At 52.3% G+C, this 26100-nt stretch overlaps 2 protein-coding genes across 3 annotated transcripts in view; one reads left to right on the top strand and one right to left on the bottom strand.

Moving 5' to 3' along the window:
• NPLOC4 (NPL4 homolog, ubiquitin recognition factor) overlaps positions 1 to 16349 on the bottom strand; it is a 60550-nt gene extending 44201 nt beyond the window's left edge. Inside the window, exons 1-3 of one of the 2 annotated variants that reach the window (XM_040640021.1) lie at positions 16240 to 16349; positions 12973 to 13053; positions 4098 to 4210 (exon numbers count right to left, since the gene is read on the bottom strand). In XM_040640021.1, the coding sequence (XP_040495955.1) occupies positions 4098 to 4210; positions 12973 to 13053; positions 16240 to 16254 (209 nt within the window). In that variant the 5' untranslated portion in view covers positions 16255 to 16349. The remainder of the gene's footprint in view (positions 1 to 4097; positions 4211 to 12972; positions 13054 to 16239) is intronic. The other variant, XM_040640022.1, reaches the window with a different exon arrangement.
• A 4799-nt stretch (positions 16350 to 21148) lies between these two features.
• TSPAN10 (tetraspanin 10) lies at positions 21149 to 25607 on the top strand. The gene is made up of 3 exons (XM_040639851.1): positions 21149 to 21233; positions 22885 to 23462; positions 24696 to 25607. Exons 1-3 carry the CDS (start codon positions 21198 to 21200, stop codon positions 25054 to 25056), a joined length of 975 nt encoding a protein of 324 aa, XP_040495785.1. The 5' UTR covers positions 21149 to 21197; the 3' UTR covers positions 25057 to 25607.
• Positions 25608 to 26100: the final 493 nt, after the last annotated feature.

Genomic DNA, 26100 nt, shown 5'->3' with positions numbered 1-26100 from the left:
ATCCAAGAGGCAAATGCCAACCTCCCTGAAAGCCTGAATAATGAGGCCTCTAACTTTAAGAGACCAGAATCCTGCCTTTGCACCTCCCCTATGCTCCTTAGCATTCTAAAGGTCAGAGCGGGTTCTTCATAACCGTGACTTACTTTTACAGCTGTAAAAATCCATATGCCCGTGCGACTGCACACAGATGAAATACAGCCACAAGAGACACACCTGGCCTGGAGGCAGCGTTCTTCCTACTTCTCACTCTGGGATTGGCTCCCGCTTTTCCTTGTTCATTCCTTACCGTCTACTATTCGGCACCCCGACACTTCACCTACCTGGTACACAGCCTTCTGCTTCTTTCTCTGCGCTCATCCCCCCCACACACACACACGTGTATTCAGACACCATATGATGCTGCTTGACAAAAATGAGATTATCAAAGACACGCATTTTGCATTTGCTTTTCTCATTCAACAATACCTGGCCCCAGGTCCCTCCAAACACAGGGTCTGTGTCTGGTCACTGCCTCTGATGGCGGCACAGCGCCTGCAGCGGGCCCGACTCACCACTTACGCCCGTGCTCCCACACCGACGGGCACGTGCACCACCGACAGGTTCTACCACCAAGAACAGCACTTGAGGAAAGGCCCAAGAACAGGCAGCTGCGTGGTTTCACTTCTACAGGGCACATCTCCAGGAGTGGCCCTGCTAGACGGAGGGTGCTATCTGCGGTGTCACCGATGTGCTGCTTTCCAAACAGGCTGCGATTCGTAGTTCAACAGCACTGCTTGATTTCCCGTCATTTCTGTGTATGGCACGCTCTTTCCTTGCTCACTCACACTGCTGACTCACGGCAGGACCTGGTCAGCGCAGCCGGACCAACGAGACCCAGGGTGTGAGATGCTCCCACGCCCAGACAGAGAGGCTACGACACTAAAATCAACCTCAGTCTTGGAGGAAAAGCTGCAGTACTACCGTTTGGGAAATACGTGACTGCTGTCGACAATACACACACGGAAGGAACAGCCTGCTGCAGCCCTGACCCAACAAACTGGGGAGGGGCGGGGCAGCAGGCCTTGAGCGCAAACACCGAAGACACGGGGCACTAAGAGGCTTGGCTGTAGCTCTTCGGTAGGTCTGTTCGCTCCTCTTCTTCCTTCCATAATTTAGGGGTGATAAAACTGCCAAATTGTAACTAGAGACTTCTGCTTCTAGCAACGGACCAGACATTCCTAAACACCCTCCAGCCATAGACTACTTGGCTCAGTCACTGTATCAGCTTTAACAGAAATGCTCTGAAATGCACTGCGGAGCTCTAGCGGAAGTAAGGAGTTGCCACGGGTCCAAACAACCCACAGTAGTGCCGACAGGAAGGGCGAGAGAACACCGCCCTACGGGAGCCCTGGGCTTGGCTTACACAGTCGTTTTCTGGGCAACAGGAGGCGAGTCCGCGAGCCTGCCTACTTGCGGCAGGCTGCTGAGCCCGAAACACCACATAAAGCCAGGTGTCTCAGCAGCTGGGAAGAATAACCAGCTGAAAATAGGAACCAAGGAGGAACCCTGTCTTCCTGCATCCACCATGCAGTAGGAAAAACAGTCACCTCTGAGAGTCTGTCACCACAGGCCTGCTGTGCCATGCATCCAGGGTGGAATTAGGGATGCTACTTGGCTCTGGAAGCCCAAAGACAGAAATTCACTGGAGGGAGTGCCAGGTCCACAGCGCTCCCTTGTGCCAACAGAAGCAAGTGCAAGCTTCCCCACAGGAAAGCCACTGGCCAGCCGCCCTCAGGGACTCCCCTCTACCAGGTCTGGTCAATTACAAGCTCTCAAAAATGGGTCACCAAATGTACAAGAGAACAAAGCCACTCCAAAGAGCGGGCAGACACAACAGTAACAGAATTAGACAGCCAAGGACTTCAGATTTGAAACTACAAGACATGGAATATAAACGTCTACAGAATGTTCAATGGAAACGGGATGGAAAGAGCACAGGCAACAAGAGGCCACCCAAAACGACAGGGGCTTCTGGGAAGCAGGGTGGCAGGGGCCACAGATTTGGGTAAATCTTCCCAAAGCCCTTCATACGGTCAGGCCAGCCAATCCACGGACAGCTCGCACAACAGTGCCACCCTGATTCCACCTGGGGGAGACAGACCACCTCAGACACCCTGAGACCCAAGTGGGAAGCATCACGTGTGTGACGGGCCAAGGCAGAGCCCCAAGCAGCCAAGCGGTCCTCAAATGGAAGCCCGTAGGGCCAATGTGAGAGCAACACAGCCCCCGTGAGCACAACGAGCTAACAGCCTGGTCTGAAAAGAAATCAAATCAAATATTTTAAAAGTGAAAAATATAATTCCTGAAACAGGAAAAAGAGAACTGGAGAGAAGTGATATTTAAAGAGATAATGGCCACAAATTTTCCAGACCTGATCTGCAGGTACAGAAAATACAACATCGTTCATCAGGTAAGCTTAAACAAACAGACCAGGAATCCACACCTGGACAAGTCAGAGAGAAACTGTAGGTCCCCAACAGAAACAGAAAATCTTAAAAGCAGCCAGAGAGGGGAAAAAAATGATCACTTATAAGTGAACAACACAATACAGCAGACTGAACTGCAAGCGGAGAAGCTAGAAGCGGAGAGACCAACGCCGAGCTCAAGGAGAGGAACACCACTCCCTCCTGCAGACACGCTTCAGGTAAGACAGACGCAGCACTCAAGGTTAGACCCAAGCTGGTCAATAGGCATTAGGACTATCACCGGAGAGATACACTCAAGGGTGACTGAGGAAGACATCCCCTCCAAGTGCCCCCTCGGGATGTTGGAGCCGGCTCCCCGCTTTGGGGTCCCCTCCCAGGACAGCACTAGTACGACAACACCACAGCCTGATGGCTTTCTCTCAGGGGGTGTCTATAGCCTCCTTTGCTTGTATGTGCTATAAAAATAGTTTAACACACAGCTCTCATTTCCTGCAAGCTTGCCACGCGCAGGCACCGTGCAACCACGCGCCGGCGGCACTACCACCCGCCTGCAGACGTGGCTGGTGAGGCCCAGGAAGGTTAAGTCACTTCCCCAGGCCCACTGCACTGAGCGGTGGAGTATGAACACAAGCCACGTAACATTCGTGAGAAATGATTCTCAAGACGCAAAAGCTCTTTACAGCCTGAAAGGAAGGATATACCTTGGCCACGTGGGAAGTGGATGAGATCAACAACAATGAAAAGCTTTAGCTAATTACAGAGATAGGCAATTGGCAAGTGCCCAACAAATATTTGTTGAGGAACAAATGAATGAATGCTCTAACTGCATATTTTTTCCTAGATGTACTAATTCGTGAACCTAAAAATGATCACACAAATTGTCAAGATAGCCTCTTACTCTGACTGGTAAACAGGCACATGGTCAGCTGACAGCAGAGCCCAGCCCAATCACCCGGCAGTGGCCACAGCAGCCATGCTGCCTGCAGCCGAGAGGAGTGCTCCGAGCTCGCTGAAGACTGAACTGATACACGAGGAGGTGTACCCAGACAGGTCGGACAGGAGTCAGCAAACATCTTCTGTAAAGAGCCAAACAGTAAATATCTTCGGCTTTGCAGGCCATGCCGTCTGTGCCACGATCCCTCAGCTCTACCCTCACGGCAGGAACACGCACAGACGAATGATGTGGCTGGGCTCCAGCTAAACCACGAGAACAGGCAGCGGCTGCAGGAAGAGGGCTTTACATCCGAAACCCCACTGACATGACTGACCACCTTGGAGGAGCTCAAGGGGGTCATGCCTCCAAAACATATCGTGTGGGCAACAGCCCCTTGTACCCTGCAAGCAGTCCTAAGGCAGAACTGCACGCAGCTCTGTTCAAGGTCCCTCCCTGCAGAGAAGGAGCTGAGTGTGCAGCTGCACACCCCCCCCAACCCATAACTCTCTCTCCTCTGTGACACACGTCACAGTCTGCGAGTCACTCGGCTCCGCACAAAAGGAGCGGCACACCCAGTGTGACTGCTGGCTACCCACGAGAAATACGGCGGCGTCAAGGGGAAACCGGGAAGCACCGAGCAGCCTCGGGGCCTCTGCAGTCTCCCCTCCCACTCCCTGTCGTCCCCTCACAGCACTTACTGGATTTTGAGCAGACTGAGGGATTTGGTTGACGATGCTGTTATCTCTCCAGTCTTGTTTCTATTGATGTAAACCGAAAAGCCGTTATTTTGGAAGCCAAACTCCTTTGCGACCTAAAACGAGCCCCAAAAAACAGATATTGAAACAAATATTTGAGTCTCCCTACTCTGGCCACATATACATCAGATGGTATTAGAACAACACTCATTAAATTTAGAAACTGCTCCTCGGGAACCAAATTTCTCTTGTGATTTTGCTCTCTTGTAAGGAAATTTGAACTGCCTACACAGATGTCAAGTAAAATGAGAAAAGTGGCCAAACAGAAGCAAAGCTCTGTGAAAGTGGTAAGACTATATGACACATTTAAGAGTTTGAGGCAAGCAAAAGTCATGGCTGTATCTGGAAAGTTTAACTTCTACTTTTGAAATCAATTGTAAAAACCCAATTCCGGGGGCACCTGGTGGCTCAGTCGGTGAAGTGGCTGCCTTTGGCTCAGGTCATGATCCCAGGGCCCTGGGATCAAGTCCTGCATCGGGGTTCTTGCTCAGGGGGGAACCTGCTTCTTCCTCTACACTTTCCCCCTGCTCATGCTCTCTCTTTCAAATAAATAAATAAGATCTTAAAAAAAAAAAAAAATTCCAATTTTGAAACCTAAGAGAAGAAAAACAGAAGTGAAGAATGGTGCCACCAAGTCAGTCCTGACAAGGGTACGCACAATGGGCACTACACCAGGTGCCGCGAACATTCACTCACTGACTCCACAAACAGTAAGCAGTCCCATGTGCCAGCTCCATTCTGGATGCTCAGAACTAACAATGAATAAAAACAGACAAGGTTCCTGCCATCAAGGCCCTCGGCATCAAACGGGGGAGAGAAACCTAACAGACGAGAACCACAGGTGCAGGTAAGCACCAGGCAGGAAAGGAAGAGAGAAGCATGGGAGAGGCCACTCTGGACAGAAGGACAGAGAAGGCCTCTGAGGAGCACGTCTGAGCAGAGCCCCAGAGGAGGAGACTAATGCTGCTACTCACAGAGCTGAGAAAGAATAGTGCAAGGGAGAAGAGCCAGCCAAAGGCCTAGAGGCGGGAAGGGGTTGAGAAGAGAGAGGCCAGTCAGGCCAGAACCCAGCAGGTAAGAAGGAAACTGTAAGAGACAAGAACGGAGAGGTAGACAGGACTATGTGGGCTAGGAGTCTGCATTCCAGCCCAGGAGCTGTGGAAGCCACAGGGGCCGACGGCAAGGGGTGGCCAAGCCAAGAGACTTACTTCTCATCGACACTCTGCTGAAGGTGGGAAGAGGAAACAGAAGAGCCAGCTGTGCAGCCCAGAGGAGACGGGGCTCAGACAAGGCCAGGACAGCGGAGATGGAGGGAGGAGCACACTTTCCAGCTATTACAATCAACAGCTCTTGCTAATGTGGGTTGGAGGGCAGAATGGAGTGAGGGAAAGGAAGGACATCAGCGCAGTGTTCAGATTTCTGGCTTGGGAACTGGGGGGAAGGCCACACCGGTAAGGAAGCACGGAAGACGGTGAAGGAGGAGGAAGACTGAAGGGAAGGCCAGGCCTTCCCCTTCCCTTCAACACTGAGACTGAGGTGGTGCCTGGTACCCCGGGGAAGGCATCAGCAGGCAGTCAGCATTTGAATCTGGGGCCAGGAGAGGAGTCCAGTTGTAGCTCAACATTCAGGGGTCATCAGAGTAAAGGCAAACACAGGAAGAGATCGGGAGTCTGCTCAGCAGAGAAACAAACAATACAATGGAATTAAATGGAAATTCTACAGCAGGAAACAGTAACTGAAATGTGTTTTTTCCCCAAGCTAAAAGTGGCATTAATAAAATAAAGCATCAGCAAATTAAGACTGTGAAATTTGTATTCCCAACTACAAAAAAAGTTAAGACTAAAGACTAAAAATAATGTCTTTGACTCTTCTCTGAAATAGCTTAGATATAAACTGAAATCAACCAACTGTGGCATTTCAGCTATTCTGCAAATGCATTGTGTTTTTCTGTACCCAACACCCTGCAAGCTATTTCCAAAAAACCAGAAAGCTTTTGCCAGAAGTGTGAGCGTACCATATTACTCCCAGGATGAAAAGGAGTTTCCAAAATGGGGCAGGGGCTGTTGTAGGGTCAGCCCTTGGTATAAAGGTAAGCCCCCTGGGACCACATGACCAGAGCTTTATGCTTCCTATGAGGACTGAGATACAGCTGCCTTTTTTTTTTTTAAAGATTTATTTATTTATCTTAGGGAGAGAGCACGCACGCGTGCAAGAGAGACCAAGAGAGCGCACAGGGGAAGGGGCCAAGGGAGACAGTATCTCCAGCAGACTCCACGCTGAGCACAGAGCCCAACTGAGCACAGAGCCCAATTCAGGGCTCAATCTCACGACCAGGCGATCATGACCTCAGCCAAAACCAAGAGTCAGCTGCTTACCCGAGCTGCTTACCACCCAGGCCCCCCAGCTGCATTTTCAAATATGACAGCCAGCATTAGTACTTCACGTGTGGAATTCCACTTCTGAGATACAGAAATAGATCTATTACTTTTTTATTCTACTCCCATGAACATAACTGCTTCTACGAACTTTTGAGTTTTTTAAAGATACAGGAATCTAACAAGGGGCACGAACCATTTTTAAAAAAATCTTAGCAGAGTCTCACAAGAGCATCATTAAAATCTCAAAAATGGGGGCACCCGGGTGGCACAGTTGAGCGTCCAACTCTTGATTTTGGCTCAGGTCATGATCTCAGGGTCCTGGGACTGAGCCCCCATGGAGTCTGCTTAAGATTCTCTCCCTTTCCCTCTGCCCCGCCTCCCACACACACACACACACACACTCTCTCTCTCTCTCTAATAAATAGATCTTTAAAATCTTAAAAACGTTAAATTCACACCTGAGGTAAACTTTGTGCATAACTGATGTAATAAAACGAGAAACACAGTATGGAATGAAATTAATATGCTTATAACTGAAGGTAACAAAAAAGAATACATAGCAGGATTCCATTCATTTCCATTCAAAACCAGGCAAAACTACAATTTAGGGTTTAGGAATGCACGCTGAGGTAGCACAGCACAGAAAAGGGGGACGCCATCCTCGTCGATCCAGGAGGGGGTGAGGGAGTAGGGAAGGCTGACCGACTCTGCAGCACCGGCTGTGCCCTCCTTGACCTAAGTGTTTGCTTCACCATCAGTCATCTGTCCATAATTTTCAAGCATTTCTTAGTATGTACTTTATTTGGTGAGAAAAAAAAGAAAAAAGAAAAAATTAAATATAAGGAGAAAGGCACAGGTCACAGACTGCGGAGGTCAATTAGGACAGGATAGAGCCATCCCTTAGCCCAAGCAGGGGAGTGACAGCAGCAGCCCGACAGAGTGAGCTGAGGGGGAGAGCTGAGCAGGACAGAAGAACTGTGTGAGAAGGGCTTATGGTGTGAGGAGCCACAGAATGAACAGCACTAGATGGTGTCAAAAGAACCAACAACTCTAAAATTCTGAGATATCCTCAATGTCACCCATCTCTTCATACTTGCAAACAGCAACTCCTAAGAGGGCATAATGCCACATATTAAAGCAGGATCAAGGCTATCAAATGTGGCGACAGCAAGCTGGAGCCAGTCACGTTCACAGTGGTCCACACACAAGTCTGTGAGGGAACAGGAAGGCCACTTCAAGCCCACTCACGCACATATGCACAGCCAAATTACTAATTATCGAAGATGAGTATGATCCACTTACAAAGATACCCGAAGTAGTCATAAAGACACAAAATAGGATGGTAGTTACCAAGGACTGGGGGCAGGGAAAAAAGGGGAGCTGTTGTTTAATGCATACAGTTTCAGATTTGCAAGATGAAGAAGTTCCGGAAATGGATGGTAGTAATGACTGCATAACATGAACGTACTTAACATGACTGAGCCGTAGACTTAAAAATGGTTCAGACCGGGGGCACCCGGTGGCTCAGTTGGAGAAGCATGAAACTTTTGATCTTAGTGTTGTGAGTTCAAGCCCCACAGTTGGTATAGAGATTACTTTAAAAATTGGTTTAAGGGGCGCCTGGGTGGCGCAGTCGTTAAGCGTCTGCCTCAGCTCAGGGCGTGATCCCAGCGTTATGGGATCGAGCCCCACATCAGGCTCCTCCGCTGTGAGCCTGCTTCTTCCTCTCCCACTCCCCCTGCTTGTGTTCCCTCTCTCGCTGGCTGTCTCTCTGTGTCAAATAAATAAATAAAATCTTTAAATAATAAAAAAAAATTGGTTTAGATGGCAAATTTTACATTATACGTTATTTTTTAAAAAAGATTTTAAGTAATTTCTACACCCAACGTGGGGCTCGAACCCACCATCCCGAGATCAAGAGTCACATAGTCTACGACTAAGCCAGCCTGGCATCCCTGTTGTGTGTTATTTCTTTCTTTTGAGAAAGAGAGAGAGTGCACGTGCACGCAAGAGCAAGCGGAGTGGGGGCGGACAGAAGGAAAGGGAGAGAATCTCAAGCCAATTCCACACCCAGTGCAGAGCCCGACTCAGGGTTCAATCTCACAACCCTAAGATCATAATCTGAGCCGAAACCAAAAGTCGGATGCTTAACCGAATGAGACACCCAAGCCGCCCTGTTATGTGTTATTTTTAAACACAATTTTTAAAAAGATATAAATCTACATTGATTGACATAAAACCATTCCTTAACCTATCATCAAGTGAAAAAAACCAGGATTATGAATTATCCTACAGTGAGACTTTAACATCCTTGGCATGGACGCATCTTAGGAACAACAAGGTGTTACAGCTCTTGCCTGCGGGGCATCAGGGCATACGGGTGACTACCTGGGCTCATGTCAACGTGTCATCCAGGCAGCATGGTCGGACAGTTGTCATCGTTCAACATTTCTGTCAAACGAGCCATTTAATGATTAATAAGGAAAAACAGGAATTTGGTTGTCAAGCCCTGCTAGTAAGACAGAGAGAAATCCAGTGCTAGCATCTACAGAACAGGTGTTGACAGCTGGCACTGAGCCTCCTGACGGCACGGATGATGACCCTCTACAGGGGAACAGGGACATCGACAGCCAAATCAACAAATGGCTCAGAAGGGCCAGACTCTGAATGTGACCCTGTAGAGAGATCCTAGCCAATTAATTTCATTTAGGTTTTCCTTCTTATGTATGTATAAGAATAACACATGATTTGGGGCGCCTGGGTGGCACAGCAGTTGAGCGTCTGCCTTTGGCTCAGGGCGTGATCCCGGCGTTATGGGATCGAGTCCCACATCAGGCTCCTCCGCTATGAGCCTGCTTCTTCCTCTCCCACTCCCCCTGCTTGTGTTCCCTCTCTCGCTGGCTGTTTCTATCTCTGTCGAATAAATAAATAAAATCTTTAAAAAAAAAAAAAGAATAACACATGATTACAATAATTTCCAAATAAGTCTAAAAAAACACTCTAAGTATAAACTCTAAATGACAAAGGAAAGCAGGTGTAAAAGCATTTTCTCCTTTCCTGATTGTACATTAATACTTCTCCTTAAACTCAGTAATGTCTTAGATTTGATGAAATACAGCAACAGTACAGCGCAATCTCATTTTGGCCAAAGTCCGTGAACTAAGTATGTGTGTGCACACATGTGAGCACTAACGACACGCCAGGTTTTTTTTTTAATTTATCATTTTTAAAGAGTTTATTTATTTATTTGTCAGAGAGAGAGAATGAGAGAGAGAGAGAGAGCACAAGCAGGGGGAGCGGCAGGCAGAGGGAGAAGCAGACTCCCCGCCAAGCGAGGAGCCCGATGCGGGACTCGATCCCAGGACCCTTCACCCACTGAGCCACCCAGGCACCCCAAGACATGCCATGTTAACAGTTATTCTGAGTGGTAAAATTTCAAGTGATTCTTACTTGCTTCTTTATACTTTTCTGAATTGTTTGAGCCTTTCATAATTAATGCATATTATCCTTATAATCAGAAGAAAGGATTTTCATTTGAGGGGAAACATATTTCAGAGTAATAAACATGTTTGTTTTTGATTATTTCAAAGAAAATCTCCACTAAGCAGTAATTACAGTACTGGTGATGGCTTCAGGGACCAAGTGGTCAGAACTAAACTACATCCCCCAACCCCAACCCTCCCAATGACTGGCTATCATTGTGTCTCCCTGTGCGAGACAACCACGAACTATCCAGGGGGAAATCTAAGCATTTTAGGAATACTACTGATGAAAATAAAGCGAGAACTATAATATCATGTTTTTAGGTTATCTCTGAAACCTTCTCAATTTAATGTGTTTGACAACTCTGCATTTGATATCAAGCACAAAAGTCTCAAGTTAAAAACAATATCATATTCCTACATGGTTACTGCAAATTTAAGTTTAAGAAATTTCCCTATCAGAGGCACCTGGGTGGCTCAGTCGTTTAAGTGTCTGCCCTCGGCTCAGGTCATGATCCAAGGGTTCTGAGATCGAGTCCCATATCAGGCTCCCTGCTCACTGGGGAGTCTGCTTCTCCCTCTCCTTCTGCTCCTCCCTCTCGCTCTGTCCCTCCCCCGGCTTGTGCTCTCTCCTATCTCTTTCAAATAAATAAAATCTTAAATAATAGTAATAATAATAATAAATTTCCCTATCAAAAAGAAAAGAAAAAAAAAAGAAAAATTTCCCTACCACAAAGGCTCAGAGAAAAAAAGAACTGCATGCAGTCCTCTGATGCCTGGTGCTCAACCACACAACTGTCTAAGCAATAGCTACTTGGTGCTTCGTCTCTGTCTCGGATGAGCTCTTGTGAATTCCAGCATGCGCCATACCCTAGTACCATCTCTAGGAACAAGCTGGCCACGATCAGTGGCTACTCAAAAAGCAAACAGTAGGAAATTACAAATGTCTTAAAGACTCAGAGACTCTCCTCTCTGGTGTTTACTGCACCTAATTCTTTTTTCTCTTATTCTTATAAATATGGCCCCACAAGCAGTCCTATGGCAATCACGATAGCAACTACCCTTTAGGAACCAAAATTCCCAAGTAAGTGTTGTGGCTTCACTAACAGATCACAACCCAGTGATCCTTGGCAAATCTCTTTACTTCCTAGGCCTTCAGTTTCCACCTTTGTGGAAATAAAAAGATTGGACTCCACGACACCGAGGACTCCCCCTGGCTCTGACAGTTTATAAGCATACAGCTTATATGTGCTTATGAAAATGAGAAACAAAAACAAAAAAAGAAAATAAGAACACTTATTATTACAAACGTAACACCCACTTGCAACAGATTCAAATAACGTAGAATGTAAAAAGCAATAGTTGGCAAACTTTCTGGAAAGGGCCACACAGTAAATATTTTTGGCTTGGCAAGCCATACAGTCTCTGTCACAACTACTCAGCTCTCTCGTTGGAGTGCAAAAGCAGCCAGACAATAACTAAACCGGTGAGCATGGCTGTGTTCTGATAAAAGTTTATTTACAAAAATAGGGGCTCCTGGGTGGCTGAGTCAGTTAAGCAACCAACTCTTGGTTTTGGCTCAGGTCATGATCTCAGGGTCATGAGATCGAGCCCCACATTGGGCTCTAGGCTTAGCTCAGAGTCTGCTGGAGATTCTCCCTCTCTTTGCCCCTCCCCCTGCTCCTGCGACTAAGTAAATAAATAAAATCTTTATTTTTTTTTTTTAAGATTTTATTTATTTATTTGACAGAGAGAGACAGCCAGCGAGAGAGGGAACACAAGCAGGGGGAGTGGGAGAGGAAGAAGCAGGCTCCCAGAAGAGCCTGATGTGGGGCTCGATCCCAGAACACCGGGATCATGCCCTGAGCCAAAGGCAGACGCTTAACGACTGCGCCACCCAGGCGCCCCAATAAATAAAATCTTAAAAAAAAAAAAAAAAAGGTGGTCAGGGAAATGCAATCTGTATGCCAAGGGGAAAAAAGAATAGGAGGTTATCCCATGAGCCATAGTTTGCTGATCTCTGCTATGAAGTATAAAGCAAAAGCCACTCCTTACTGCAGGGCTCTCCTCCCAGCGTTACCCTTTTTAAGTCTGGCTGTGCTCTTTCACATTGCATTCTGTAAAAATTCACAACAGATCTGTGTATGTGGCTCTCATTTCCTTTCTTTCTACTTATTTGAGAGAGAGAGAGAGAGAAAGACAGAACCCAGGCACTCAGGCAAGAGATGAAAAAGGAGAGAAGCAGACTCCATGCTAAGCAGGGAGTCTGACATAGGGCTCGATCCCAGGACCCTGAGATCATGACCTGAGCTGAGACCAAGAGTTGGACACTTAACCAACTGAGCCACCCGGGTGCCCCCCGTGGCTCTAATTTTCTTAAAAAAAAAAAAAAAAAAAAAAAGTGGGATTATTCTTTTTTTTTTTTTTTAAAGATTTTATTTATTTATTTGACAGAGATAGAAACAGCCAGCGAGAGAGGGAACACAAGCAGGGGGAGTGGGAGAGGAAGAAGCAGGCTCATAGCGGAGGAGCCTGATGTGGGGCTCGATCCCATAACGCTGGAATCACGCCCTGAGCTGAAGGCAGATGCTTAACCGCTGTGCCACCCAGGCGCCCCAAAAGTGGGATTATTCTATACATGTTTTTAACAATTCTCCTTATGGACAATTCAAGTCTTTCACTCTATAATTTTTCCAATTTTTCACTCTCCTAAGTACTAGTCTCGTGAAATATTTTTACATGCATCTTTGGACTCTCTTTGGCCACCACAGCTGTAAGCCATGGTCAACTGTGACACAATCTGACCCTGGATCAATCCAGTCATGGCAGAGAAGAGCAATGCTAGAGACTGTGAACTAGGGACTGGGTGGAATCAGGAACTGAGGAAGAGAGGAAAGGCACAGACAGGAAGGGAGTAACAGAAGAGGGTGAAGATGCAAATACCCAAGCCACCACTACCTTTTTCAAAAACGCTGCAGCTGTTTCTCTCTTTGTGGCTGTGATCCGCTTCACCCCATCTGGGGACTGGACACGAATTATCTGTCACAAATGAAACAAGGTGGTTACAGCACAAAGTTCCTGATCTATTACTGAGACTAACATCTGCAGTCTTTCAGAATCTGGGTCACCGAAACTTAGAGCCAGACCTCACCCTTCCCCATGTAACACCCAAGTGTTTCTAACAGATGAAGCAGAGGTAGGAGATTCACCAACCTATGCAAAGACATCCTGAGAGGACTGCCCTGATTCTCGATTCTGGTCATTTTACTCAGAAAAATGTTTAACCACTACTTTCAAGGAATATATGTGAAACACTCAGTTTTCTCTTTAGATTTACAAAAACAAGACAACAGCAAAAAAACAAAACAAAACAAAAAAACCTCCACGAATCATAAATGACTGGGTTCTTTAAAAAAGATCTCACTTTGGGGGAACCTGGCTGGTTCAGTCGGTGAGGCATCCGACTCCAGATCGTGGGGTTGTGAGTTTGAGTCCCACATTGGGTGTAGAGATTACTTAAAAAATAAATAAAAATTTTAGAACAAAACTGATTAAAAATAATAATTATAATAATAAATAAAAAAGATCTCACTTTGTTCTACAATCTATATGCAAAAATTAGAATGATCTAAAAGAACCATAGGATATCATCTAATTTGTTATTTACCTTTCATAGAAAGATTAAAAGAAAAGAAATAAAGGTGTTTAACACCATGGTAAACATAGAAGCACTTAAAAAAAATACTTTGACGGCAAGCCTGAAATGGTTAGCAGGCCCGGAACACTGCACAAAGAGCATCACCTTCTAGGACTTGATTTTTATACAGATCAAAGTCCTTCTGAAGTTGAGTGACTATACGCCTGGCCAACCATACAAGTTCCTGCTTTCGTCACGCAGCATGAAAAGACTAGCCCTGCCGCAAACAAGGCAGATGATGCTTCAACCGAGTGGTAGGAAGAAAGGCAGGAATACACCACCAAGTACTTATGGTGGTCTCTCTTCTCAGCAATTACTGCTCTGTGCGCTGTACTGAAAACGACACTAAAAAACAACCCTTTACACATGAAAAATGTCACAAGCCATTGTTTTTAAAAAAAGATTTGCACTGGGGTGCCCAGGTGGCTCAGTCAGTAGGCCTGTGACTCTCGATCTTTGGGTTGTGGGTTCAAGTCCCACAAGGAACGTAGAGATTACATAAAAATAAAATCTTAAAAAAAAAAGTTTTAATTTAAAAAAAAGATTTCACTGATACACGATAAAATGCCACAATGGCTTTTGATCTACTGTCCACTTCTATCAAACAAAATAAGATTAATCTAGATTTTCCTAAAACAGTTTGACTTTTCCATTTTCTACTTTCACTTGACTGAAAATACTTTGCCCCAATATTGTTCCCAACTGTTTTGAATAATCCTTATGAAATCCCAAATGAAACAAGGCATAAAGATTTTATTTATAAAGGCATAAAATATTTTCTATCTTTTGCTTCTTAACATCTGTTTAACTTTCTCACTCATTAGCAAGGAGCGCAAATACAAATTCTTCTTTTACCCTTCACTCTGGATTCAACACCTAGAAAATGTCTTCATAATACACAGCATGGGCACTGACCAATTACTTCCATTCGTTTCTGAAATCTGTCTCCCACACTGTGGTGTGGTAAGAAGAGCCCAGTTTCTCTGTGGGAGATTTTGTGACTGTTCCTTTGTTTACTTGGGAACAAGAGCACGACACTCCACTCCTTGAGGAGCTAAAGGGTCTGGCTTCCATGTTTCCGGAGGGTTCTGAAGTTTAAGAAGTCATCCTATTTGATCATCTACAACAGGGCATGGCAGTCCAGGGTTGTCGACTGAGCCCAGTAGTTAACTCCAACAGACAAACATAGTTTGTACTGAGGGAAGTTCTCACTTGGTGTCTGACACAGGCTACAAGATAAAACACTCCAGAAGAGACAGACCTGGCAACACAGACACGCAGCCTCCTGGTAACTTAGCTTTCACCATTTATAAGAAAATGAGCCCAAAATACTTCTTGGGAGAGTCAAAGAACTGGCAAGACAAAAATCAGTTACGCACACACAGAATTCGAGAAGAGCAAATGCTATCAGTAAGCACCTAGCCCTGTATACACACTAGTAGAAAAATGGCCTTTTCTAAAACAACTTGTTTGTCCGTGGCTGCTTCAATCAAAAGTATTACAGTAAAGAGAAAGTCCGAAAGTACATTTATTTGAACACAGGTTCTTATTCTCTTCTAGAAGTCATCAATGATTAGGAAATCTTATTTTAAAAGGAGTCACTTTCTCTTAAGTTTCTCTTGGGCCATTTACTCCCTAAGGGGGGGAGTGGGGGGAGGAGGAAGAGGGGGAGGAAGAGGTGGAAGAGGAGGAGGAAAAGGAAGAGATGGAAGAGGAGGAGGAGAAAGCCTTAAACTCCAGAGCTCCTTCCGTAAATCCAAGACACCCAGAAGGGAGCGTCGAGGCCATCCGCGGAGGAAAGCGTAAACGTGACTTGCCACCCAGTACTGCTTTGCTTTCCCCCAGAAATCCCAAATATTCCCTAATGTTAACCAAAATTCTGCCGTCCAACTGATCTGATTTTTTCCCAGCCGCATTTACTTCTGAAGGGAAACTTGCCACAAGTAAACGCAGGACTGTTTTGGTTTTAGGGTTTATTTTTCTCGTTTTCACTGACTTCCTTTACTTTAGGGGCGACGGGGGAGGGGCATGCCAATTCTCATTTCAGGTAAAAGTGAGATCAACCTTTGGAACCTCCCTTTTCAAACAGGTAGCTGTCACACCGTCCTTGCCACCAAGGGACAGAAGGCGTCAGCGGCCGTGTCTCCCCTCCTTATAGCCCCGGAGTCCACAACGCCCCCTCCAGACAGAGCTCTCCCGTCCGGGACTCGAGCCCAGGCTGCAGCGCGCGCGCCCCGGCTCCGACGGCCCGCCCCCGGCCCGGCTCCCCGCCCCTGGCCCGCCACCCCGCACTGGCCCGGCACCCGACCCCGCCGCCCCGCACCCGGGCACCCGGCACCCGACCCCGCCGCCCCGCACGCGCCCGGCGGTGCCCGCAGAACCGGCGGTCGCGGAGCGGCGGGAGGGGAGGTCGCGAGCCCGGGCCGGGAGGCGGGAGGCGGGCCGGCTGCGGGCCGCCGCCCCACAGGCCGCGCCGGTAAATCTGCTGCCTCATCCCGGCGCCCCGCTCCCGCTCCCGCCGCACTCACGATGCTCTCGGCCATGGCGGCCGCTCCGGTCTCCGGGCTCGAGCCCCGGGCCGCCGCCGCCTGCCGCCCAGCGGGCCTCGAAGCCCCGGCCTCAGCCCCGGCCCCGGCCTCCCGCCGCCGCCGCCACCGCCGCTCCAGCTTCGCCGCCGGCCGCCACCGCCGCGCGACGTCCGGCGCCTCGCCCAACGCGCTCCGCCGGCCGCGAAGCCCCGAAACGGAGTTCCGGCCCTCCAACGGCCGCGCATGCGCAGGCGGGGCGGCCCCGAGCCCGCTGGGGGAGGGGGAGGGGGAGGGGGAGGGGGAGGGGGAAGGGGGGGCGGGGAGCTGGGTCCGGAGTCCCGCGCCGCAGGCGGAAGGGACGCCCCAGCGTTGGTGACCCGCGCTCCTTCCCGAAATTCCGGGCGAGGCAGGAAGGTCCGAGGAGAAACAAGCGCAAGCGTCCGAACCTCGCCCGGAGACCGTCGTTGCCGGGTTATAATCGCGGGAGGAGTGCGCCAGGGGCTTGCGGGTCCGCTGCCGGCGGGGACGTCGTGCCGGGACGCGCTCCTCGCACCGTCGCGCTGTGCGAACGGAGAGAAGGCGCCTCCGCGACTCTAGCAAGACGAACGGCCGGATTCGAACAGCGTCTCGGCGCAGGGCTGCGCGCCCGGATGGCGGCCCTCCGAAGACCCCCCAGGGCCGGCCTCAGGGCCGCCGCCCCCGGGATCCCGGCTCGGCTGTGCGCGTCCTGTCGTCCTCTCCGGGTTTCCACCGGGGTCCCCGCTTTCGTGCCGCCGCAGGCCCTGCAGTTCCGTAGCCGACCTTGCCCGTGACTGCGGGGAAGTTACCAGCACGTCTAGGAGGCCCAAATCTGTGGTTTGACGCCATGGCTCGACCCTGTCCCCACCCTTACCCCCTGTTAGCAGAAGCCGTGTTCACCTCCGCGCCTCATCTCGGGGTCGGCAGCTGCTTCAGCTCCCCGCTCGTCCCACCCACGAGGATCGACGAGGGGTCTCCACGGCTGCGTGTGGCCGGCTAAGGCGGGGAAGAGGGCGAAACCGGAGAGGGTTCCCCCCCCCATGGAGCCTACCAGCAGGAGGCCTCGTGTGAACACATCACACCTGTGACTAGCCCTGTCCAGTGACACAGCCGCGCCCGAGCGGCGGAGGGTGAGAGCCTGGTCAAGAAAGACCTCCCTGAGGACGGGAGAGCAGGTCCCGGACAAAGCTCCTGATGGGAGAGAAACAGGACGAGGGGAAAGCATGTGTAAAGGTCCAGGGCCTGGCAGGTGCTGGGTGCTGCCGGAACAGCGCAGCCGCTGGTAGGGCCCAGCGACCTGAGTGAGGGCGGAGGAGAGCGGGGTGGGGTCGGGAAGAGCCGCGAGACACGTGGAAGGCCTCTGGAGTCTCTTCTACGTGTGTTATGTTAGCCTTTGGAGGGATGAGAGCAAAGAAGACATGCTCTCCGCTACGGTTCAGAAGGATTCTCGGGTCGCGCAATGCAGACACAGTGTGGAGAGGCAGAAAGAGGAGCCGGGGGACGAGGCCTTGCGACAGCCCCGAGGACAGAGGCTGAGAGGCGTGGGATCCAAGACAAACACTGGAGGGAGAGCACATAGGATTGCCCCAAAGACTCAGGTGCTAGGCTGTATTTTGCGGACATACAACCTTATGCTCTTACTTTCTTCTTTTACAGAATGGCCTCTGACCTTTTCGCTTTTCTTCTATCCAAACGTATTCATTTTACAGGAGGGCAAGACTCCGGCTTCTCCATGATGTCCCCCCGGGGCACTCGTGGGCAAGCACTGCCTGATGACAGGCGTGTTATCTGCTGTTTGCTGCTTGCCTTTTTAACCTACTCCATGGTACCAGGGAGGTTCTGACTTTTTTTTTTAAGTTATATTGGTAGTTGTATCACTTTGCTAGGACTGCCTTAACAAAATTGCACAGACGGGATCACTTACATTTATTTTCTCCTGGTTCCAGAGGCGGGAAGTCAGAGACCATGGTGACAGCCACTCGGGTTCTTCTGAGGCCACTCTCCTTGGCTGGCAGACCGCTGTATCTTATCCTCAGTGCTCAGGCTTCCCTGGTGTCTCTGTGTGTCCCAGTTTCCTCTTTGTATGAGAACACTGGCCTCGTTTTAAGTTGATTACCTCTTTACAGGCTGTCTCTCCAAATCATCTTCTGAGGTTCTGAGGGTTGGGATCTCAACATATGGATTTGGGGGAAACGCAGTTCAGCCCCTCACAGTGGTGCTAACTATAACTTCATTCAGCGTCGCCCAGGATCGGGACAGGAGTGAGATGGAGCTGGAGAGGTGATTGTCGTCCCCCTGAGAGCCTGGACTTGCAGCTGGATGCAGTCACTGAGGGGGTCTGGGTTTGTCGCTTCGAGAGAGAGAGGAGTGAAGGCTCGGCTGCATGAGATCACACCTGCAGCTCTCGTCTTCGCCCTGAGCTACGGCCCCCACACAGCAGCCTGATGCTCCCTTCACGGGGCGAATCAGGTCAGGTTGGGATGCTCCTTCACCCCACCCCTCCCCCTCGGAGGGACCCCACCTGAGAAAACCCACCTGGCTCGTTCCCTCCCCTCCCCACGTTTCTCCCCTTCCTCTTTTTTTTTTTTTTTTTTTAATTAAGATGAAATTCACTCAGCATGCAGTCAACCGTTTTTCAGTGAACAATTCAGTGGCATTCAGTGCTTTCACAGTGTGGTACGCCCACCTCCTGTATCTACTTCCCAAACATTTCCATCACCCCCCAGAAGGAAACCCCGCACCCGTTCAGCAGCAGCTCCCCATTCCCCTCCCCCAGCCCCCGGCAACCACCAACCTACAGACTCACCTATTCTGAGTATTTCACGTGAGTGGAAGGATGTGTTTGTGGACTTTAGTGTCTGGCTGCTTTCGCTGAGCATAACGTCTCCAGGTCCGTCCATGTTGCGGCAGGCGTCCGAGCTCCTTTTCATTGCTGAGGAATATTCCGTTGGGGGCGTAGAGCACGTCGTGATTGTCCGTGCTTTGTTGATTCATATCTGGGTTGTTTCCACCTTTTGGCACGTGTGGGTAATGCTGTCATGACCGCGCGTGTATGTGTACTTGTTTGAGTCCCTGTTTTCAGTTCTGTGGGGTACATACCTAGGAGCCAGATGCCTTACAGTGAGCCGCCCCCTGACTCTTCACCCTCCTTTCCGGGCTTCACACCTCTGACGACCACATAAAATCACATGTATTCACATAGTTACTCGCTGGCTTTATGACCTCCTCTTCACCAGAGGTAAGCTCCTGCTGACTAGGGGTGGACAGGTTTTTCCGCTGCGGTGTCGCCAGGACTCGGGACACTCCCTGGCTTAGATCAGTGATCTATTATCCCCAGTTGCCTACTGTAAAATTGTGTCACTATTGCAAATCTATTGTCACAATACTGCTGTAAGTGAACTCATTCAAAACAGTGGCTTCACACAACAGCCATTTGCCAGCCTCCCGATTCTGCAGGTCAGGAATCGAGACTGGGCTCAGTTGGGTGGTTGTCGTGTGGGAAGATGGGGGGCGGGGAGCATGAAGCAAGAACACAAATAACTACAGGGGGCGCCTGGGTGGCGCAGTCGTTAAGCGTCTGCCTTCGGCTCAGGGTGTGATCCCGGTGTTCTGGGATCGAGCCCCACGTCAGGCTCCTCTGCTGTGAGCCTGCTTCTTCCTCTCCCACTCCCCCTGCCTGTGTTCCCTCTCTCGTTGGCTGTCTCTATCTCTGTCAAATAAATAAATAAAATCTTAAAAAAAAAAAAAAAAAGAACACAAATAACTACAAAATAAAGTGAATGGTTTCCCAAAAGAAGAGGGGAGGCCTCCGCTTGTGGGGCCGGAGGTGGTCCGGAGCTGGACACAGGGAGGGGTTTTCACGGGACGGCAAAGGCCAAGGACACGTGAGCACTGGGCTGTTGGGGGCCAGCAAGCAGCCTGTGTGGCTGGATTGTAAGGTGGTGGGAAGAGTGAGGGAGAGAGGCTAGGGCACGAATGTCCAACAAAAGAAGCCAAGAAACAGCAGGGGAGAGAGAACGGTGAAGACAGGCTGGGCACGTGGCCTTGCCCAGGAGGCCCCTCCCTTTTCCTACCATGAACACATGTGTGCAGAGGGTCCCCTTGCAGTGTGTGCTCCCCCCCACAGCCTCCAGAGGTCCCTGCAAGCCAGAGACTGTCATAACCTCCCACATCACAAAGGAACAGGGGAGGCGTGGAGAGTTCTGTGCCAGTGTTCTCAAAGCATTGGTAGTGCTGGGGATGCCTCTGAGCCTTTCTTCCCACCGCCATGCAAGCCAAGGAGAGAGGACAGGGCAGGGTCAGAGAGCCTTGTGCGCCCCTGTGTGCGGGGCAGCTGTGTGGCTCGGGTCCTTCCAAGCACTAGGGCACAATGCTGATTGTGACAGAGTCCTGCCCCTGAGAAGAGACCCTCGGGAGCAAGAAGGAGCCCACGTCCCTCAAAACCAGGAAGGAGTGATCTGGCCAGTGGACACCGTCTCATTCTTACAGTGAATAAATTGGGGGATAACCTGGCATTTAACTGCCGGCCCGTCTCCCGGGCTTGTTTCTGTGAGCCAGTTCTCAGGGGTTTGATGTCCTGGCTGAGCTGGGGGAGCAGCCGCTGGACCTGCCAGGCCGAGGCCCGCACGGGGACCCTGGAGCGGCGGCCACAAGGTGCCAGCCCCAGCCGTGTCACGCCAGCACAGAGCTTCAGGGAATCCGAAGAGCAAGGCTGAAAACCCGCGCTCCAGTAGGAGGGTCTGCGTCTCAACAAGCAGAGGCTGTCTTAAGCCCTACAGTGTGATGCCTCACATGATCTGGTCATGACTGAGGCGTCCTGGTTCCGCTGGCAGCTCACCCGGCCCTGGGCTGCGCAGCTCACGGGACGGCTAAGGGCACAGGCAGCAGCAGCTCCGTGTCCCAGCTAGAGACCGGGACCAGCACACCTGTCCTGGTGCGGAATGGAGGAGGGGGAAAGGAGCCCCCTGCTGTCCCAGGTAAGCCAGTGCCCTGGTGGCCTCTGCCCGGACTGGAAATGTCTCCGCCCCCACAGGCCCTGGGGAGGGCCGGGTTCTCAGCCACCCTGGCCCCAGGCCCCACCCTGAGCCTTGCCAGTAGGTGGACACCCACGAAGAGTTAAGATTAGGGTGGGGCCTTTACTGATCACCCAGCACCTTGCCCCGGCTCGGGAACGTTTGCTATCCTTGCCCTTGTGCTTGCCCTGGAGCGAGTGCATCCACACTCTTAGAAAACACACTCAGGGGACGTGCCCACCGGCCCTTCAGCACCTCGCTTGTGTCCTGCCCATCCGCCTCCACCTGGGACCCCCACCCCCAGCCTCTCGGCCTTCTTATGGCCCTGTTGCCCACCCCCCCCACTGCTGCCCGTGGGTCTGGAAGCAAGACAGTGAGCTCTGGCTCGGGAGTGGCTGGAGGCTGACACCCCGACACCCCGACACCCCGACATCCCGACACCCCTCCCGGCTGGCTGCGCAGCTGCAGGATAACCTCCTGGCCTAGCCCAAGGCCGCTGATGGCCCCAGGCACCCCCAGCCTGGCACCAGCAGCCTGGCCTTTTGCTCCCACTGACTGTTGGGATCTGGAGGGGCTGACAAATACTCCTTTCCTCTCCTCCAAGTTCACAGTGAATGAAGTTTCAATGCATAGTTGGATGTGGGGAGTGGAGGACAGCTTCTTCCTGGTTTGGAAGGGAGACCCTGCCTAGGTGTGGGGCCACAGCTTCCTAATTCTCCCAGGTTTCGAGGGCAGACTGTCCCTCTCCTCCCTGCAGGGAGAGAACAGAAGTTTCTCCCACACCTGCCTGCGGGGGGGGGGGGGGGGGGGGGGGGGGGGGGCAGGCAGACTTGAAATGGAGATTGCTTCTTCAAACCTCAGGATCAATGAGCCACTCCTCTGTGGGAGGACTGGGGGAGGGAGATGGGTCAGCATTTCCTTACTTTCCGCACTTGGTATGACCAGTGTCCCAGAGCATGGCTGAGTGTCCTGCTGGAGGGCAAGACAGGGCCCCTTGGAAGGCCCTGCCTCCCACAGAGCCCTGGTCTCCTGGCTGCACTTCTCCCTGCCCTGGGAGCCTGGCTGGCCCAGCACCGAGTCTGTGCTCAGAGTGAGCAGACTGTGCGGGTCCTGGGACACTGGGGCTGGTCTGAGAGGGGGAAGCAGAAAGGGCAGTCACCTGGGCCAGCCCTTCTGCCTGGCGGGCCTCCACCTCCTGGCCTGAGTGGGGAAGCCCCTCCCTCGACTGCACAGACCAATCCACACAGATGCCTGCCACGTGCCTGTGCTGCCCGACCCACATCCTCCATCACACGCAGGGGATCGAGGACAGGCGCCTGCTGCCCGGGACTGCCCTGCTTAGTCTCTACCATGAACTGTCAGGGGGTAGCCAACCCTCCGCTCTGCAGGAGCTAGGCCCTTCCCGTCCCCCCTGCTGCCTGGCCGGGCGACAAGCTTGGATGCTGCCACGTCCCTCCCCAGCTATCTCGGGTCTCCGAGCCTCCCGTTCTCTCTCCACTGTCCAGCCTCTTCCCCGCTGCCAGGCTCTGACCCCCGGCCATGAGGAGGTTACCTCCCTGTTGATTATCATGTCCTGCTGGTGAGGTCTCCCTGTGTGTTCCTCCTTCCTCCACAGGGCACTGGGTGCTGGGAGGAGCCCCCGCCAGGGAGCAGCCACTCAGGTCTGGCACCCCAAGAGGACCAGGTCTGGAGGGCAGGCCCTGGGGAAGACCCGGCCTCCTCTCTCCCCTTGGAAAGCAGCTGCCTGAAGTACCTGACTTTCCTGTTCAACTTCCTCTTCTCTCTGCTTGGTCTGCTGGCCCTGGCCATTGGGCTCTGGGGCTTGGCTGGCAAGGGGTCTCTGGGGAGTAGTGGGGGGGCGGCCCTGCCTGAAGACCCCTTGCTGGGACTGGTGCTGGGGGGACTGGCGGTCAGTGCAGTGAGCCTGGCGGGCTGCCTGGGTGCGCTCTGCGAGAATGCTTGCCTGCTGCACTGCTTTTCTGGGGGTCTCATCGCCTTCCTGGCGCTGGAGGCTGTGGTGGGTGCCCTGCTGGTGGCCTTCTGGGGCCCACTGCAGGATGGCCTGGAGTCCACCCTGCATGCAGCCATCACCCACTATCAGGATGACCCGGACCTGCACTTCCTCATTGACCAGGTCCAGCTGGGGCTGCAGTGCTGTGGCGTGTCTTCCTACCGGGACTGGACATGGAACCTGTGAGTCCTGGAGCCCACAGGGTGGGGGGGGAGTCCCCAGGGGCCAGCAGACCAGACCACATGTACATTCACATGGGTGCACTCACTCGCACACATGCCCACTTGTACACACACACGAGTGTGTGCACACATGCCCGTGCACATACGTGGGCCCCCTGCGTGTTTCTGCTCCCTCCAACCAGGACCAGTTGGACAGGGATCTTAGTGGAGAAGCTGAGCCAGCAGACTTAGAAAGTCACTTTGGGGAGTGTTTTTGGTGAGGACATCACACAAAACATCTCAATGTCAACTGCACTTAAGTGGGGACATCGTTCTGGACTCCACAGTTCTCCCTCCACGGCGTGTGCGTGTGTGCGTGTATGTGCGTGTGCATGCATGTGCGTGCGTATCTGTGTGTGTGCGTGTCTCTGTGTGTGTAAGCGTTGTCTATTTAGAAACACCGTGCAGTGTATCTTTTACATTCTGCTGGAGGACAACTGACCACGAGAGATGGAGTCATACAGAGACTTTAAACCAGCCACTTATATCCAGCAGTCACTGAAATGTGCCAGGCATTCTAGAAGCATCCACATGGGTGTTCTCATTCGTGGGCTGTGTGTGACTTTGGATTGGCGCCAGCCCCCTGTGGTGTCACGTGGTCACCCATCCTGCTGGCCTTTGAGTCCTTGCCTTAGTGAGGCCCACTCTTCTGGGGGACGAGAGCATGCCTGTGAGGGAGGGCAGGTGCAGGACCCCAGGCAAAGGCCAGGGACACTTGGAGGCTGTCTGGAGCTGGGGGCCATGAGGAGAACAACCCTCCGTCTCGCCCTGTGGCTGCCCAGTGTTGCCGCTCGCCCTCCTGTGATGACCCGCTCTCCCAGGCTTCAGTGCACCTTCTCCCCTCCAGCTCTACCCGCTCAGACCAACTCAGCAGCCCTGTTGGGCAAGGCTGTCTGATTCCCACCCCTCATCACATGCCTGTGTTCCCTCCAGCCGTCTCACCCAATCCGTCCCTTCCAGCCAAGAGGCTTTGACCTCCGTCTGCATGTGCAGAGGCTGCCGTGGGCGCCATGCGCCGGGACGAGTTACAGGGAGCGGGCTCTTTGTTCCCGTGTGCGTGTGCGTACGTGCAGGCGTGTCTGTGAGGCCGTGGCCGTAGCTGTGTGAAGGGTCGGTAAGAGACACTTAACTTGGCGCCGGGTCCTGGAACAGTGGGCCCTGCCCTCCGGACCGACGCCCAGGTGTACCCTACAGGGACTTTAACTGCAGCTCCCCTGCGGCCCAGGCCTGCAGCCTTCCTGCCTCCTGCTGCCTCAGCCCGGGGGAAGACGGAGCAGCTGCCAACGACCCCTGCGGCTTCGGAGCTCCGGGCCTGGATGAGGGTGCCGCTCTGAGGCGGGTGCATCTGGGGGGCTGTGGCCCTGCACTCCGACGGTGGCTGCGTGCCGAGGTCCGCGGGGCGGGTGCCTACGCAATCGCGGTCGTGGTTGTCCAGGGGGTGGAGCTCCTGTTGGCCGCCCGGCTGGTACGGGCCCTGGCTGTCCACCGGGGGCTGGTGGAGAGCCCCAGAACTGCGGGGTCGCAAAGGTCCCCTGCCAAACTGGCCCAGGGCTGACAGCCCCAGACGACACCCGGGGAAGGTGTCAGAGTAACCGCGCCGCGTCTGGGACACCTGGGCTGCCTCTGCCTGCTGTGCCTCCCGCACCCAGAGGCCCCTTTCCCTGAGGCCGGGAATGCCCGCCTCCTTCCCCGTGAACGATTCCCGATTCCCGGTACCACCGCCAGACTGCACTCTCTTTTGGAGACTTTTGTTCTCAACCACGGAGCCAGGCACTGCCTGCTCCCTGCAAACACCCTGTGGCCTGTGTGAGCCGCCCCCTGCGGGGCGCTGCCGGCCAGCATCCTCCTCCTACCGGGGAGGCCAGGCAAAGCTACCTGGCCGGTGGGGGGAGTACCAGCTCCGAGGACTGGATGAAATCCTGCTGTCAAGCCCCCAACTCCCACCCCGACCATCACCTCCCAGCTCCACCTCCAGCCACCTCTGAGGCCTGCCTCCGACCTCCATTCCGACCCCACCTCTGAAGCCCACCCCGTGGCCCCACTCCCTTACCACCGCCTGGCCCTTTCCCGTACATTGTGGTGGCTGAAGGTGAGGCTCAGGCGGAAATAAATTGTAGTGAGCTGTATCATTCGGACGGTAAGTGGCACCAGTCTTAAGTGGGCAGCGTGAGGAACTCTTCCCCCTGTAAACCCGCGTGGACCCACGGCCAGGTCAGGAGCCAGCCACAGCAGGCTGCTTCGCGTCCTCCCTCTGGGCACCCCGACCGGCCTTCATCGCCTTCAGTGACCGTGGCTTTCTCTGGCTTTCACGTAAAATGGGATCCCAGGGGGGCCCTTCCCCAGAATCACCGTCTGGGCTGTGTGAACGGGCCCCACGAATGCACCCGGTCACGTGGACACACACTTGGCAGGCTTCCGGATGGGTGAGCACAGGCCTGTGAGCACAGGCGCACCCGATCCCCCTGGGTGTGGTGTCGGGAGTGGACCGCAGGGTCATCGGTGGGCACCTGGCCAGCGGCAGTGGACAGCTAAGGACAGGCTGACTAGGCCACTAAGCGAATTCCCCGGTCTCTCTGCACCTGTCTCCTCACCTGTGAGG

Source organism: Ursus maritimus, unplaced genomic scaffold (genome assembly GCF_017311325.1).
Source record: "Ursus maritimus isolate PB19 unplaced genomic scaffold, ASM1731132v1 scaffold_24, whole genome shotgun sequence".
NCBI lineage: Eukaryota > Metazoa > Chordata > Mammalia > Carnivora > Ursidae > Ursus > Ursus maritimus.
The sequence above is the reverse complement of the archived record's forward strand: the minus strand, read 5'-3'. Positions and strand labels throughout refer to the sequence as shown.

Coding starts and splice junctions, on each gene's coding strand:
- TSPAN10 (XM_040639851.1), top strand. CDS start 21,198: ATGGAGGAGGGGGAAAGGAGCCCCCTGCTGTCCCAG. Junction 21,234..22,884: donor GGAGCCCCCTGCTGTCCCAG/GTAAGCCAGTGC, acceptor CTTCCTCCACAG/GGCACTGGGTGCTGGGAGGA. Junction 23,463..24,695: donor CGGGACTGGACATGGAACCT/GTGAGTCCTGGA, acceptor TGTACCCTACAG/GGACTTTAACTGCAGCTCCC.